Below are 17,148 nucleotides of genomic sequence, written 5' to 3'. Positions count from 1 at the left end.
TTAGAGGGAAAATTATTTAGTATTTACCATATTAATAACCCTAGGCAAGTTTTATATTGATAAAAGTAATTTTTTAAAAACCAAACCATTTTTTAATATATTTCAAAAGTAGATTTGTTTACATTTTATTTCATCAAAAGTAATAAAAATGGTAAAAAATGTTAGTAATATAGTAATAAAAAATTGTGGAAATTTTTCACTTTTGTTAAGGAGAATAATATGAACTATGAATTATATATAAATTATATGAAACCCCTTAGCATATACGTGTATATTTTTATTTCATGGTGTGTCTTCATTTAATGATAGAACTACTATGTTTGTTCTTAGTGTCGTAACTTAATATTTATGTGCATATGCTCTTATGTTGAAATGCGTAGTTTTCAATTTCACTTCCGTTTTCGTGGTTTCCTGTTCCGTGGTCACCTGACTTCTCTCCCGAAGCACATGACATCCACTTCCTGTATTAGTCCTGGTTTTGCCTGAGTTTGTTGCTTTTCTTTACTGTTTGTCTGTCTGTGAGGACTGAATGCAGACTTTTGAGTAAAAAACGGCGCCAAGAGACTCAGACTGAAGAAGGACAACATTTGTGTTTTCTCCTTTGTTCTTTGAACGAACATTCATTTTAGGTAAGTAAGTACTTTACGAAAAAAAAACTTTTTTTTCATTTGATTCCTAGGAAATACTCATGCACGTATTAACGCATGATCCTTACATTTGCCTTAAGTTATAACTATGTTATTAGAACTTTATATTGGACAGCTTTACACGTTTTGAGTTGGCCCAGTGAGTTGGCTCAGAGTAGACTGAGTTGACTAACCTGGCAGGTTGTTTTTGCTCGCAGCTCAGTCAGTCACACCCTGTCAGGTGAGAATCAGGAGGTTAGACAAACGTGTCATGTCTTCTTTAAACATTAGATCCGGACAGGCAGAAATCAAAAATTGGAAAATATTTCATAGACATCTTGCTGGCAAAACTGCCATTCCCTGTGTATTTAAAGTACTTACTTACCTCCTTCCTAAATGATAAAATACAATATTTACATTCACTTCATGAAGCTTTTTATAGTGTTAGTATTGTTTGTGATCATTAACACCTGTTTTTGTTGTCTTCTCCGCAGAAATGCATTTTTCCCTGCTTCTGTTTGCCTGTGCACTTTGTGGATCCACCCTCGCCCTCAACAATGGACTGATGAGAACGCCTCCCATGGGCTGGTTAGCCTGGGAACGGTTCCGCTGCGACATCGATTGTCAAAATGACCCCAAGAACTGCATCAGGCAAGCCAATTCTTCCAAATTCACTCCCAAAACAGTCGTAATCACTGTATTCTACTGTGATAAACGGGGCTTTGATCTCTGCCAATCACTCCTTTCCTTTTCCCAGTGAAAATCTGTTCATGGATATGGCAGACAGACTCTCAGAGGACGGCTGGAGGGAGCTTGGCTATGTTTACGTCAACATAGATGACTGCTGGTCCTCCATGGAGAGAGATGAGAATGGGCGGCTGCAGCCTGACCCCAAGAGGTAGGATGAGTGCCACCTAGAGATACATCAACCAGAAGATGTTTGGCTGTGGTGTGCAGATCTAATCTGTCAGTCATATGACAAACAAACCAGATCAATCAGTAACTGCTCTCCAGTTAACTTGGGTGCAGCCTCAGCACAAACCTGATAACCTCTGAATTAGCTGTGAAGTGGCATTGAATAGATATACCAACCTGCTGCTGCACTACAAATTGCTTTTCCAATCCCAAAAATAAAAACTAAAACCTGCAGGGAAATTAAGGTTTGCACAAAACTGCTTTTCACCACCCCCAGGTTTCCAGGGGGAATCCGTAAGCTGGCTCGCTACATGCATGACAGAGGTCTGAAGCTGGGCATCTATGGGGACATGGGCACCCACACGTGCGGGGGGTATCCCGGCACCACGCTGGACAAAATTGAAATCGACGCACAGACCATTGCTGACTGGGAGGTGGATATGTTTAAATTTGACGGCTGTTACTCCAACGCCACCGAGCAGGAGCAGGGTATGGAGGTCTTAGGGGAGCTCGGTTCCTGTTTTAGAAGTTTATTTGATTGTAAATGCATTCTGGCTCTGGCAGGTTACCCCCTCATGTCCAAGGCTTTAAATGCCACGGGCCGTCCCATTGGCTACTCCTGCAGTTGGCCTGCCTATCGTGGCGGACTCCCACCAAAGGTAATTTTATTACTAACAAACAAAAAGAGTTTTTGCGTGTGTTACATGTGGGATGATTACCTGAACTTCAAATTCAGTGTCAAATTGATGTTTTCAGGTAAATTATACTCAACTTGGGGAGATCTGCAACCTGTGGCGTAACTATGACGATATCCAGGACTCTTGGGACAGTGTGCTGAACATCATAGACTGGTTCTTTGATAACCAGGATGCCCTGCAACCTGCAGCGGGACCTGGGAGGTGGAACGACCCTGATATGGTTTGGATCAGCTCTCCAACCAACAAATTAAACAAAACAAATAGCAGTTTCCTTTGAGTTTTTTTTTTTAAACTCCAAAGCTAAATATGTAGTGTATTAATTACAGGCTTTATCCTCCCACCCCAGCTCATCATTGGTGACTTTGGTCTCAGCTTGGACCAGTCTCGTTCTCAAATGGCGCTCTGGTCAATCATGGCCGCTCCTCTTTTCATGTCCAATGACCTTCGCACCATCAGCAGTGGAGCTCGGAGCATCCTGCAGAACAAAATCGCCATTGGCATCAACCAGGACGCCATGGGCATGCCGGGAAGACGCATTTTAAAGGTAGGACATTTTTATTTGGATCTTTTTTTGGTTGGTTGAGATAAAACATGTTTTTAAAATAACCGAATTGCAGGAGAAAAGTGGTATCGAGGTGTTCTGGCGCCCCTTGTCCAACAATGCTAGTGCGTTGGTATTCTTCAGCAGGCGTACTGACATGCCCTACCGCTACACGTCCTCCCTGCGCCAGCTCAACTTCACCACAGGCAGCTACAAGGTGTGTCTCTAAAAGCCCAACAGCTCCACCCAAGTTGCCTCATATATCCGTTTAATCTTTTTTTATTTGCTCCTCTGTAGATCATTGATGTCTTCACAGGCAAGATGGCCTCCCTGAAAGACTCCACTGATTTTGTGGTGTCGGTAAACCCCACAGGTGTGGTCATGTGGTATGTCTCTGCACCTGCAAGAACAAACCTCAACCACCTCCGTAGAGGCCAGGAAGCCCACAGAGTTGCTGAGGAGAACTTTATTCCTTATGTTTTCCTTTGAAAGATCTTTACTTTCCATGATTTAGCATCTTCCAAATCAAGTGGAGGTTTTTTTCTCCTGCTCGCTGAAAGAAAATGAGATCTGAGCACTTTCAAATGCTTTTTTTTTTCTCACTTTCTGTAAATTCTTTTTTATAAATTATGAATTATTTTTACACAGAAGTACTTTTGATTTTTTTTTTTTAGTTCTTGTGTTTACAGTTAATCTTAACTCAGGATTGGGACTCAACAGCCCTCACTTTTTTAAAATAAATAATGTGAAATGTAATCAGGCGTCAGTATTTTGTGACAAATGTTGCTGCGTTTTGTAATGCAATATATAATACATACTAATGTCTATTCTATTTTGTTATAAGTTACAATGTTTTAAGTAATATCAGCTGCCTGTTGTCTGGGGTAAGCTGATTTGAGCTTTTTCTATTATGATATTGCAGCCCTTATAACTTTTTGCTGAAAAATAATAGGATTTCATCACTAAAAAGCAAAAAACAAATTGAAATTTTGACAACTTTTGGATTCTGTTTCTGCAGACAGTCTAATTCAATAAACACGACAATGATCTGTGTACGATGTTCCTGTATCAGAGATTTTCTCTTACATAACACAAAGATGATAAATGAAAAAAACGAAAACTTTTCTTTCTTTGACTACAATTCAAAGAAATACTAAGTTGTCAATTAAACCTAGTTATGACAATTTTTTCCAAATCTTTTATTAGATTTAGGCTGTTGATTTTATATAATGTGACATAAAAGAGCCTTACAGAAAAACCCATTCTTTCAGATGATCGTACTGCTCTGACATCACTTTTATTGTTCCAGTTTTTAATCCTTATATTTAGCAAAAGTTGATCACTATGTAAACATTTCATAAAGTCCTTTACTTAAAATTAAATTTTTTTTTTTTTTTGTTGTAGCTTTAATTCAGCCATTTTTTGTTTGATATACAGTAAGCAACATTACTTGCAGTCACTTTGCTTTGTTTTTTTTTTTGATCTTCAAAACATTTTCTTCAAACTCAAATTTAATATGGTTGATTTAGTATTCAGCTTGGTGAGATAGTAGCAGATGTTCTGGTGCAAAACCCAAAAAAAATCGAGAAAAATGAAGAAAATTCAGCCAATATAAACACGTGAAGGCATCCACAGCGTCTGGTTCTTGAGTTTGTATTTATTATGGCTGACAGTGGATGTTTCTTCCTTTGAAAAGCAGTAATGGAACCATTACAGTCATGTATAAGTGAATGCCATCGGGAGTTTTATTTTTGGTGTGGAGACTTTACGTCTCCAGGTGGCTTCACGTGTTATTTATTCTTTCCAACATTTCAAAAAATCAACCTCGTGTTTCATTTTTTCCAGACTTTTTCTTTACCAGTAGAGGGCAGCACTGGCCTTTAAACTGTCCAGTAACAACTACAGATTCATTCACTAGCAAAAAAAAAAGAAAAAAGAAATGCACCTGCTCATGAGCAAAAGCACAATCGGCTCATTCAGTTCACTGCTTTATCTGACCTATGTTTTATCATCGTGCATTACATTATTGCAAACCTTTTTTGTTTTAATTTGTCCTTGATTTCTTCATCGTTTTCATTGTATTCATTCTGCCTCTTCGTTTTCACTCCTCCCTTTTTTCTCCTCGTCCTCCTCCCACCTTCTGCACGTCACCTCTGACCTTGGCCTTAAAGCCCACTGTTTGCCCAAACTCTTCACACGCTGGTGTACAAGTGTGCGGCTTGCAGACACATGTATGCAAAAGGGAGTTAGCTTTGGGGCATGCATACGTGCATGTCTCTTCTAGTTCACTTCAGGCCAGATCGGCTGTGTGGGAAAGGAGATCTTTGCCTTCTTCTCTTCTCCTTTCAGTCGGCTCAGATATCCGTTTGCTGGCCGCATACAACACACCTCTCCCTGTCCTGGTCTGCACCGCTTGGCAGCGTGTCATGGGAGAAGAGTGAGGGGAGTTATGACCGAGATAATGAGAGAACAGTGCATGGAGGATTTGGGCAGGGGAAGGAGGGGAACCTCAAAAGTCTATGAGAAGGTGCAAATGAGCAAAGAGAGGGGGGGGGGGGGGTGAGAGAAAGCAAGGGAGCGGATAAGGGAGGGGTGAGGAGAGCGTTCCTGCCGATGCTCACGTAGGCCCACAGCTGCAGAGAGGCGCAGTTGCCACGTCTTTGTGGCGCACCAACACCCCTAACTCGGATCTGCTGACCTACCCCTCCTTCAGCTCCCCCTTTTAGTTTTGTCACGCTGCTAGTCACACTCCCTGCCTTGCGCCTCCAAAATCCAATGCAGATAAAAAGGTTTTTGAGGACTTATAGCTGCACTGGGGCAGCTGGGATGCAGACATTTATAAATGCCTGCATCCCAGGCATTATATACAGGAAATTATATTATATACAGGAAACTGCAAATAAAAAAAAAACAGTTTGCAGCGGCAGCAAAACAGAAAGGGGACAATGTCATGACATCTGCAGTTTTGCAGGGAAAGTATCGGTCTGAGGCCACGGGAACTCGTTCCAAGAGAAGCAGACAGTATGTCACTGCATCTCGACTCCTCCGGAGTGAAATCATCGCCCTGTGATGCTGCCAGGTCATTCCATTACCACCCCATAATCTGATCCAATGCACGAAGGCTGTTGCACTCTGTAATCCCATCCCACTCCATTCATCGTATTGTTTTGATCCACTTTGAACCCAGAGCCTCTGGTGGAATCCAAGTGCATTTAATTATCTTTAACATGCCCAAGATAAAACTGTACATATGATGCTGTCACAGCTTTGTGCATCACTGTAAATATATACAAACATGCATTTACTTTAAATGTAACATCATATTATGTATTTCTATTTCTGATTGTAAAAAATAATGGAAGGACTGGTAAAAGGGGACTACAGCAAATTGCAACTATTATTTGACCTCAATGAAAGAAACAAGACTTGATAAATTATCACTCTGTATGCAAATACCTGATTTTCTACCCACCTTCTCTATTATACAAGTCACTGACTTGACCTGTGTCAAGCATGTATTAAAGTTGTAAAACAAACCAGAGGATGTGTTCAGAGTTCACATTAATATCACTATGCTTGCAAGTTTCCAGAAATTACACTTATTAAAAACAAATAATGGACTTTTAACATCAAAACTCTTATAAATCTCTTTTGCAACATCATCAAAACACTTTTGAAAGATTTAAAGACCAGCCATTCTGACATGGAACTGAAAATAGAAATGTTTTTGAGGTAAAAACCGTTTCATTAAACCAGACTTAGATGAAAAAAATTCTAAAATAAGATCTTGTAGCTTTTAATGTTTAAAAGTCACCCACTACAAAGCTGAGGATTTGTTTGAATTTTTGTCCCTATTTTTACTTTGAAAGGTCCAGTTTTTGACTTGACTGTCCTGAGGAGAAAAAAAAGGTCTAGTGTTCATCAAGTTTTTGGTTTTTGAAGACGTTTTTGTAACTGATTGAAGGGGTTGTCTATGACAATACTAAAATGTGTGGCTATAGTGGATAGACCTCTGTTCTAAGATAAAAAATAAGAATAAAAATGATATTAATAATAATTTGCTTCCTTATATAGTAAAAACTTAGGTTACTATGATTATAACACAACATAAAGGGTAGGGTGTTAACATTTCCCAAATGTTATTGAATCAAAATAGACTATTTTCTACTGAAATTCTTCTTCCACTTTCGGCTTCTCCCATCAGGGATCGCCACAGCGAACAAGTCGCATGGTAAATTTGGCAATGTTTTACGCCGGATGCCCTTCCTGACGCAACCTTCTCTAACCGGGCTTGGAACCGGCAGAGGTAGAGAAGGGAACAGGGAGCAGCCTGGAGTCGAACCCGGGTTTCACGGACGGAAGGCGCCGCAATTAGTAAGAAAAAAAGAAAAACTTTTTTTTCTGTTTTTTTCTTGTTTGCCCAAACCATTGTCAATGACGCTTAATCTTACTGTTTCCACCAGTTGTTCCATTAATGCAGGTTTCTTCTGAAATACGTGGCACTTCGATTTTACAATTGAAGTTGGGTAATATTTATCTTTTATGGATCACTGATTTCTCACTTCCTGTCTGCTTAGCTTACTTCAAGTCCAGGCAAGATATCCCATTGCAATTTAAGCAAAGTTGGAAAGTCTAACTGACGTTAACAGGAATTTCTCACTAAAGGCCTCCCACTGCGTGGCCTTGACATCCTTTTTTCTCTTCTAGTTTTACTCGCTCTTGTGTTTGCAGATGACCAGACACCCCCTCTCCTCGCCGCATTGGTTTGGTTACACGCACTTGTCCTCTGTTGGACTCTGTGACCTGACAAGCAGAAAATGTGCACACCAACGATTGTCTGTTTGATTTAGCTCCTCCTTGAATCCAAAAGGCTGCTGATTGATCTGGCTTTTGCTGGTAGGGGTTGATCTGTTCTGTTTCGCAGAACAGCAGAAAATGTCTTTCTGACACTTTTGATACCCTGTTATTTCAGCTGGAATCCAAAAAAATGCATATCTCTGCAGGGGACCATGCAAACTCTGAGTAAATGCAGAACTTATTATGTCATATAAAGGAAGTGAGAATAGTGACTCATTCCTTCATGCCTCACTGGAGTTTTAGACTTTCGCATTTCCTGTCTGATTCTACCAAACTGTATGTGTGACTCCCCCCGTGGATGCTATTTTTTATGAATGAATGTCTGGACCGTCCACCAGTGGCTGCTGTTGACTCAGGAGAAACAGGGGCGCCTGGTAACTGTTTCCATGACGCTGCTGTGTACGAGGCAGGCAGCACGTTGCTGAGCTGTAGAGTTTGCATGGCAACTGGCCAATATGTCAGCTGCCTTCCCACTGGCAGCTTGTGTGGGTCAACAAGTAAGAGACTGTGGCCAAAAGTGCTTTCTCTCCTGTGCACTCACACACACACACACACACACTGTATTATGATCTCATGCTTCACCTTTAAACTAATTTCCTTCTATTTAAATGTTTTTCAAATTTGACAAAGTCACTGCTGAAGTGCTAAAACATTTTTTCTCTGTCATACGTTTCTCCTGTCTTTATAGATCCATCTCCACATCCAGGACCACACATGCTAGTCCGAACACTCTCCTCCAGACTGTTTTACATCTGCAAGAGTGTGTGTGGTCATTCCATTCCCTCAGTAACCACACTGTCTGAAGTTCCCTCCTCAGATTCTAATGCCTTTCTGGGCAACAGAACAAAACCCATCTTTAGTTTCTGTGGCTGGAGCCGAGCACAGCCAACACAGCAGCAGGATTTGGCTGAAGATGGTTTCACAAAGAATGGCTGTTGAGAACTGGAAAGAGCAGGTGGAGTCCTCAGGCAAAATGTATGTTTGTATAAAAAAGATTTTCAAGTGTGTATGTGGCAAGGTTTAAACAGGCTTGCCAGATCTCCTGCAGATATCTGATAAGCATTTGCACAGCAGCAGTTTCTTGAGTAACATGACCTGCTTCCGATAACAGCTCTATTTAGAGGGGTAAAGCCCAACAAACAGCATGGTGCTGAAGAAAACTTTGTCCGGATGAATTCCCAAAAGAAAAAAAAAGACCTGTAAGGGTAGGTCAATAAAAATAGAGGCATGTCGGTCAACTGTGCTTCTCGTAACCTTTACTCTGGTCTGAGTATGTGTGTGCATGATTTTCTGTCTATTTTTGTTTGTGTCTATCAGCATTTGGACCTTCTCCTTTTTTCTGTAGCAGGATTCCTCAGCCTTCATGATTGTCATCTCTGACTGTTTGTTTGTCTGCTTATCCATAGCTCTTGTCAGTTGTTGTGATTGAGTATTTTGATAAACTGGCCACAAGATGGTATTTGCAATGACAATTTTATTAACGTGTACACTTAGTCATTAGCTTTGATTTGATGTGGTTTTTGGGTGGACAGATGAAAATGGTCTTAACCAAGGTTACGATTGAAAAACCTTTAAGAAGGCTAAAAAGGTACCCTGATAAGTGAATAATAGAGATCCTCGGGATAACAGTGAGAAGCATTGAGTATCATGTTAAAAGCAAATGTTTTAATGAGGCTGCATACATCCAACCACATTTCAATGAGTTGCTGTGTCTTATCATCATGGTTGCTAGGTTCTTACTTTGTTCACACGACGTGAAGTCCGGCTACGGTGGTTGTTTGGTTCAGCTGTTTCGCCAAGAGCACGCAGCACATTGAGACTGAGGAATCTCAGAGCGAACCGAAGCTCAGTCCGATTGGAAACAAACCAAGACCACCTTGGGTCAGAGAGCGGCCCCTGGTCCCAGACCAGGGCTCGTATGGTCACCTTAAGGTACGTCATGAAAATGGAATGTACGATTATCGTCTGTGTGGTTAGTGAAGTCGTAAGTTTCAATAAGCTTAGCTTCTGCCAGCAAACATGTCTGTATCATTGTTATTATAAATATTATTGTTCTCATCCTTAAGTTTGTTTCGTATTGATTGTATTATGATTTTCACCATGTTTGAAACAAATTTGAATAAAAAAAAATTGTAAGGAAATGGAAGTTGCCTGCCCTTATGAAGCATGGGTCATGCTGTTTTGTGGTGTACTTGCGACACACTAAGGTGCGTGCACTTGCTCTTTACTGACCGCACGCACACACATGCTGCATGCACGGGGTGTGCACATGACGCATTAGTGCTCTCACAAACTACACTCTGTCTCTTCTTCTTTCTTTCTCTTTCGGCTTTTCCCATCAGGGGTCGCCACAGCGAATCATCCTTTTCCACCTCACTCTATCATGGACATCTTCTACCCTAACATTAGCCAACTTCATGTCCTCTGTTAAGACATCCATGTATCTCCTCTTTGGCCGTCCTCTTGCCCTCCTGCCAGGCAGCTCCATCTCCAACATCCTTCTACCAATATATCCACTATCCCTCCTCTGAACATGTCCAAACCATCTCAGTCTGGCTTCTCTGACTTTGTCGCTGACACAGGCAACATGAGCCGTCCCTCTGATGTACTCGTTCCTTATCCTGTCTAACCTGGTCACTCCTAAGGAGAACCTCAACATCTTCATCTCCGCTACCTCCATCTCAGCCTCTTGTCTCTGTCTCACTGCTACCGTCTCTAACCCATAGAGCAGAGCTGGTCTCACCACTGTCTTGTACACCTTTCCTTTGAGTCTTGCTGACACTCTTCTGTCACACAACACTCCTGACACTTTCCTCCAACCGCTCCAACCTGCCTGCACTCGCCTCTTCACCTCTTTTCCACAATCCCCATCACACTGAACTGTTGACCCCAAGTACTTAAACTCCTGCACCTTCTTCACCTCAGTCCCCTGTAACCTAACGCTTCTACCTTGATCCCTCTCGTTCAGACACATGTATTCTGTCTTAGTACGACTGACCTTCATACCTCTTCTTTCCAGAGCAAACCTCCACCTCTCTAGCTGTTCCTCTAAACTACACTCTGTCTAATTTCCTCATTTACAGTCAGTTTTATGCTAGAAAACACGCAATTAGTGCACATGTATCAATTAAGCTAATGGGCTCCTATCGCAATCTACTGAATTTGGGGGGGTAAAAAAAGAAATATCCATGTGACGTGCCTGCGTCTCCCTCACGAACTGGGTTTTTTGCTAAGTTGCATGGGTCCTTTTTTTCTATAGTGTTTAACACTAAGTGACATGACAGGGAAATAATGCAATATCTGGGGAAAAAAAAACCATTACCTTCATCTTTCTCTGGACAGAAAATGTGTAGGTAATTAGCAAGGAAAGACCAGATATGGAGACGGTTAAAAAGGATAAAAATACTTTTTGGAAATGGGAGGATGTTTAAGTGTAAAAGAAAATCCATACAGTAGAAATTAGAGACACAAGAGTTCAAATGTCAGAGTAGCTTCCTTGTAGTGTTTATTTAGTTGGCTAAATGTGAAAACCAAGCCCCCATCCTTCGTTGCCAAATGTGACCCGTCTAGTGAGTATGCAGCTCCAGGTTGCAAAAAGGAGCAATTTTCCTTTAATTCCCAAGTTAGAAAGTCAGACTTTGTATGACATGTCAGACATGTATTTAAAGTCAATGATCTCTTTTGATGTATATTACTATATTCACTGTTTATGATGGCTCAAGGGGGTTCAAATATGTTGTTTTGGTTTCATTGAAGCTCATTTAGCTAAAATTGCTGTTTTCAGAGTAAACTCCAGTCACTTTTTTTGTCTCCTAGCAAAATCCAAAGGATGACTTTAGAATATACCATCCAGTTTTAATATGTCTATTGCGGAAATGTATCTAAACTCTGGTCTGCCTGACGATGAGGACTTTAGTTCCCCAAAGTCAACATAGAGTTAAAAAGCTGCTCCTTTTGATATAGCAATGGTCAGAGGAAAATTTTAAAGCACCTTGCAGTTACTGGATTTTATTTCTATTTATTTTTTTTTTCTCATCAGGGATTGTTCCGGTCAATATTGCATAAACTAGCGTTGTAGCTGCTTGAAAGCTGGTGGTCTGCTCTCAGAAGTGTGATGTCAACACAGTTAAAACAAGTCCGTCGTAGAGTTACAAGAAAAGTTTTAAGGAGATAATTTAAAGTGCAGACAGAAGCTGCTCCAGCACCTTGCTTGGACAATCTCACAGTAGAGATGGCTGTACATACTTCTTCTTGCCATAATACCTTATGATATCTAGTGACGTTTAATGCATACGTCATGACTGGTATGCCAATCTCTGACAGTAGAGATAGACTGATGCCATGATTTGCCATCAAAACCTCCAGTAGGTCTAGTAAGATAAGAGCCAAAGCTGCATTTGGTTTGATAAATTGTTTATTGGAGCTTGTGAGAGTGAATGCGCAGCCCTGTGACTTCCATCCGGAAGTTCCTTCCTTTGCCCAAAGACAGGCAGGATAGGTTCCAGCACCCCCCAGGGACCCCAACCAGGACAAAGTAGGCAGAGATAATGGATGTGTGGACAAATTGATGTCACCGAAATTAGAGCCTGACAGTGACAAAGGATTAAAGTGACCTGAGCACCTGGTCCTACTCCTATTCATTCAGAATTGTTCCTTCCTGACACCAAAAAAGATCCAGGAGATGGAAATTAAAAAGCGTCATCCAATACTCTCTTTGAGAAATGTTCTGCAGCTCTTCATGTCATTTTTTTGTTTTATCTGGTTTAGTACTTTTCATGACACACTACTGCACCAGGGTTTGTACCCATGTGCGGGGTAATTTAATGCTATTGAAAAACAAGGCTATTATCATTCATTGTGGGTAATAAAAGCTGTACGTGTATATCTGGCTGCCAGGAAAGTCCAACACGGCTTCATGTTTTGGGATTTTCTCCTTAAGGTGTCCTGCTTGCTTATAAACCAGAAACAACAATAAAATTTTGCAGTGAAGTCTTAAACCTACATAAAAGCGGCTTCTACAGAAGTTTGGCGGTAATAAAATAAATAAATAGACACTAGACTTTCTATGTATGACCAATAAATAATGACATTTGGAAACTTCTACCACAAAACTAGGAAACACCCAACTTCTTCAGGGTATTGGGAAAATGACATCCAGACACTATCTGCACTTGACCTCCCAGCTACCCTGGTGTATCAAAAACAGGAGATTATTTCTCCAACTGGCAGTTGAAAACGACGGCTGAGAAAGCCAAGGAGGAGATAGCTGAGGAAAATACATCACTTCATTTCCAGCATATAATTTCAGTTTCAGTGCAACTAAATTGAGCAAAAGTTCAAATAAAACTAACATTAAATCCGCTGGAATTGATTTTTATTTCAAAATAACCTTCAGAGGAGGTGCTCCTAAAATTATATTTTGATAAACTAGTGGTTGGTATACCTAATTACTTAGTTTTCTTTAAAAAGTAGCAACGTTTAAATGGTACTAAACGATGGCACTAGTATGCAACAGAAAAGTTCACTTCCTTAAACAGCACACTATATTTTTAATATTTCATAACCATAAAAATTACTAGTATTGGGAAAATGTTTTTTTCTTCACTTCTCTTACTTTATTAACTGAGAAAGAGCTGACTTGAAATCAATATGACATTCCAACTCTGCATGGCAACAGCTCAAATAATACCTTGGACACGCTGCAATCAGCCGACCTGCATTATTGACTTAGTCAGCTGGTGGGACTTGGACTGTGTCATTTGGAAATGCTTGGAAATATCACACAGGACATGTTTGAAAAGGTCACACAACAGCACATGTGTTCGATCGGCCAGCTGTTTAGGATCTTTAGCCCTGTAGAAGAACCCCCCCCCCCCTCGCTCCTGCCCACCCCACACCACCGGTCTTCAAATCCATGTCATTTGGCACAGACGCGAGGGGCTGACCTTCAGCCCGGCGCCCCCGCCTGCTGCGTGTATCTCAGCAAGCATAATGCGTCTAAACATTAACTCTGGAGTCTCTGCACAGTTTTGTCTAATGGAGCTGAAATTAATGTGGGCCTTTTTCTCCCGTTTGGAAGCATGTAGACGCATCCACCTGTTGCGCAAGGCTTCATAAAGACGAGGGTGTCACATTTCTGTGTTTCGCACAGCTGGAGGTGAAAGTGGAGAAACCTAAATCTTGTTTCTTTTTCACATTGAGATAGGGGGAAATCTTTATCTCAGTTTTAATGAATTCCTGCCCCTGCCACTGAGTTCAGGATGCATGAAGCACCTGTTGAATAGACCCGGTGAGGCCAAGGTCTGCCTTTCCAGCAGCAGGTGCACACCTGTAGACCTACCTCCAACTGTGTTCGGGTGCCCACACCCACAGTGGGTCCTCGCTGACTTTTGCAGCTTTCTTCTGCTGCAGACATGGCAGCAGCTGTTCATTTTCTCTATTGTGAGCACAGTTAAGGCTTTGTATGTAGTGAAGAAAGGAACTACTTGTCAAAGTGGTGACACAGAAGTCCCCCCCCCCCCCCCCCTGTGTTGCAGTGTCAGGGAACATTTGGGCCAGCTCAAGCAGTTATGTGTGAAAAGTGTCACGTACAGTAACTGTAAATGACTCACAGTGTCAACCAGGTACTCAATCAAACCTGCTTTATCTTCAGCCGCCCGTTCTTCCTCCCTGACAGCTGCTTGCCTTAAGAGGTGAAAGAACACCTGCGAGATCATCAGATGTTATCATCTCTGATGCACTCTGGTACATTACATCCACACCTTTTTTATAAGGACAACAAAATAAAAATGACAAAATCTTTTTGATTTTAAAGCATTTACCCCATGGCCACAGGGGGGCAGTACGGTATAAACAAATGTAGTATGGGGTATCTAACTTTTGCCAAGTCAGGTGGTTCCCCCTCTTGCAGAAGTCTCTCAACCGCATGTCCTTTGCCTCATCTGACTTTGCCTCCAGTGCCCCCCTGCTAATGCTTTCCACTTAAACCCACATGCTGTTCGAAGATTATTTACCACTCTTTTCCTTTTTTCTCCTCAGAAAACACGGGTTATTAAAAAAGTGTATGTGGGTTGGAGAGCCCGCTGTTTCTAGGAAAGCCTCTTGGCCAGAGGGTACATTGGGTCAAACTCACAAAACACCAATGGGAGGAGCTGCAGAAGACATAAATGAACGATAGGGATCAAGAGAACCGAACTCAGATCTTAGAATTTATTCAGAGAGCCATAAATCACCCAGGGTTTCTGACCAACACACGGACGTCCCTTCCAAGTAGACTGCTGTTTGACCTGGCAACAACTGCAGGGAGACTTTTCTTGTTCATTTTTTCAAAATGGAAATCTCCGATAAGCCTTAATCTCCCACCTTGATATATTATGCCTTCCAGCAACCCCGTTCACACCCCCATGGCCTCTTTCAAGTCTTGAAAAGCAATCATTGTTTGTTTTGGAGAATTAAAAAAAAAATCTCTTGATCTCCCATTCAACATGGAAATTTGGGGCATGGGAATTAAAGTTAAATGCAATAAAAAAAAAAAGGAAATAAAAGCCTTTTGGAACTGTTTGGCTTAGATGAATGATGTGTGTGAGAATGGAAATATGCTTTTGGGAGTATTGTTTTGGTGGTTGTGTGTGGGAATGTTACACGATAAAAGGCACAATGTGTCTTTCATCTGATGCTGTGTTTCCTGCTGATATATTTTTGCTTGTTCATGTCACACTTCAATGGGCACATGGATGCTCACTGTATATATTTATATTTACATCTGGGTGTCCAGTTTAGACTCATTTAGCTGGATGGATCAGAAGCCTTGGTTTCAACACCGACGGAAAATACAAGTCTAAAGTCACAAGACTACCTTTGCAATTAGACAGTGTCAAATATTTGACTTTGTCATTACAACCACCTGTCCCTGACAGCTCCAAACACACAAACAGGCATCACCCCCACACCCTCAAAGACCAACTCGACTTCTCCTGTCATTTTGCAGACAAAGCATTGTTCATTCAAACCGTCAGCAGAATCTCCAAGAAAGAGCTGGTTGGAACCCTAAGAGTTTTAAATTTCTTTAAAAATGGGACAAATCAGGCACTTTTTGTTACAAACATTTGCAGACGCCTATGTGAAATGGGCTCTGTGCTTTGAGACCACACAGGTCTACCAACATACCCACCCCCCCAACTTATACAAAAAAAAAAAAGAACGCTTTTCCTTTTTTAATTACTATGTCAGTCGAGCATAATATAAAAAAAAATAAAAAATAATAATAATACAATTTACACAGAAACAAAACTTAACATCAAGTTGACTAATATGCCAAAAAAATGCATATTCTTGACTGAATACATATTTATATACACAAACACACACTTATACATATAGATTTATATATACACATACACGTGCAGATACACAAATAAATACATACATGTTTGCCAAAGTTTAAAAAATTCCCTATAAATTATATGAAATTTTAACCGTAAACTAGTTTTTTTAAAGTGTTAATTAATTTAAGATGAGTTAGTTTAAGATTTAAGATTATTTTACACTTATATGCAGTCAGTCAAGTGAAAACCACATCTTTTTGTCTTCCCACAGACAGAAAAAGACAGTCACTGCATCTCAGATGACCAACCACCTAAAAAATCTGGTTTATAATTTAAAGAACAGTCTTCAGATTTATTTATTGCAAAATAAAAGCGGGAAAGTGTTAATAAAAAATGAAAAAATGGCAGAAGTTTTGGGAATAATGCATCTTAGAGGGCACCAGTGAAGTAACTATATTGCCCAAGTGAACTCTGTTACCTAGAAGCTGGAGCGTATTTTAGAAAGTGCCTCTTACCACTGCAGAATGTAGATAAACACATACCATTTAAGCTCTCTGTCATGATTCTACAGTCAACAAATTTTGCCTGGCAACACTGCCAGTTTACAATGCTAAGTCCCTATTTCAGTGCCTTAAATTACTGGGTAACGTCAGTCACTTGTGTTGTGTGAGTTTGCATATATGCGTTTCTTCCTAACGTGGTACCAGTTTCTGCAAGAGGAAGAGTTTTTTTTAAGTTTTAGGGCTGCGGTTGCAGGGTAGAAGGAATCCCTGAAATGCGTTGGCGCATTTTATCCTTAAGCTTTGGGATGTTTTTAACCACCTGTGCCTAAAATACCACACATTCTGCTGCCAATATTAAAGAATTGAAGGGCTGGGGACACATTCTTGGAGGCTTTTAAACTAAATTGTAGGCCAAGAAGTCATACAAGACTTGACAAAAAAGGTCTAAAGAGAAAAAAAAAAAAGAAGCTCTTTTACTTTAACTGCCAAAGCTAAAGCAATTTTTGTCTTTTGATGCTCCGCTTTTTTCTTTTCCTCTTGACTCACCAAGAATTGGAGAGAGACGAGAGCTGTGCAGTGTTTCCTTTCAAGGGTCTCCCACAGTTTCTGCAGACCAGCCGGTGCAGTGCATAATTCTTCCGCTGTCATCTTCCACTTTTGTGCATGGATGTCGGCGTTGCAGAA

The 17,148-nt window shown here is 40.7% G+C and overlaps 1 protein-coding gene across 1 annotated transcript; it reads left to right on the top strand.

Annotated features, from left to right (window-relative positions):
* Nucleotides 1-412: 412 nt before the first annotated feature.
* naga (N-acetylgalactosaminidase, alpha) lies at nucleotides 413-3,838 on the top strand. The gene is made up of 9 exons (XM_004083716.5): nucleotides 413-629; nucleotides 1,121-1,277; nucleotides 1,384-1,524; nucleotides 1,819-2,030; nucleotides 2,106-2,200; nucleotides 2,298-2,459; nucleotides 2,586-2,783; nucleotides 2,857-2,997; nucleotides 3,078-3,838. Exons 2-9 carry the CDS (start codon nucleotides 1,123-1,125, stop codon nucleotides 3,267-3,269), a joined length of 1,296 nt encoding a protein of 431 aa, XP_004083764.1. The 5' UTR covers nucleotides 413-629; nucleotides 1,121-1,122; the 3' UTR covers nucleotides 3,270-3,838.
* Nucleotides 3,839-17,148: the final 13,310 nt, after the last annotated feature.

Source organism: Oryzias latipes, chromosome 24 (assembly GCF_053564925.1).
Source record: "Oryzias latipes strain Hd-rR chromosome 24, Olatipes_Hd-rR_3.1".
Lineage (NCBI taxonomy): Eukaryota > Metazoa > Chordata > Actinopteri > Beloniformes > Adrianichthyidae > Oryzias > Oryzias latipes.
The sequence above is the reverse complement of the archived record's forward strand: the minus strand, read 5'-3'. Positions and strand labels throughout refer to the sequence as shown.

What these genes read in the sequence shown, in the direction of transcription:
- naga (XM_004083716.5), top strand. Translation starts at nt 1,123, where the DNA reads ATGCATTTTTCCCTGCTTCTGTTTGCCTGTGCACTTTGTGGATCCACC. An exon ending in GGTGGAACGACCCTGATATG is followed by an intron (nt 2,460 to 2,585) that starts GTTTGGATCAGC and finishes CTCCCACCCCAG; the next exon opens with CTCATCATTGGTGACTTTGG. An exon ending in TCACCACAGGCAGCTACAAG is followed by an intron (nt 2,998 to 3,077) that starts GTGTGTCTCTAA and finishes GCTCCTCTGTAG; the next exon opens with ATCATTGATGTCTTCACAGG.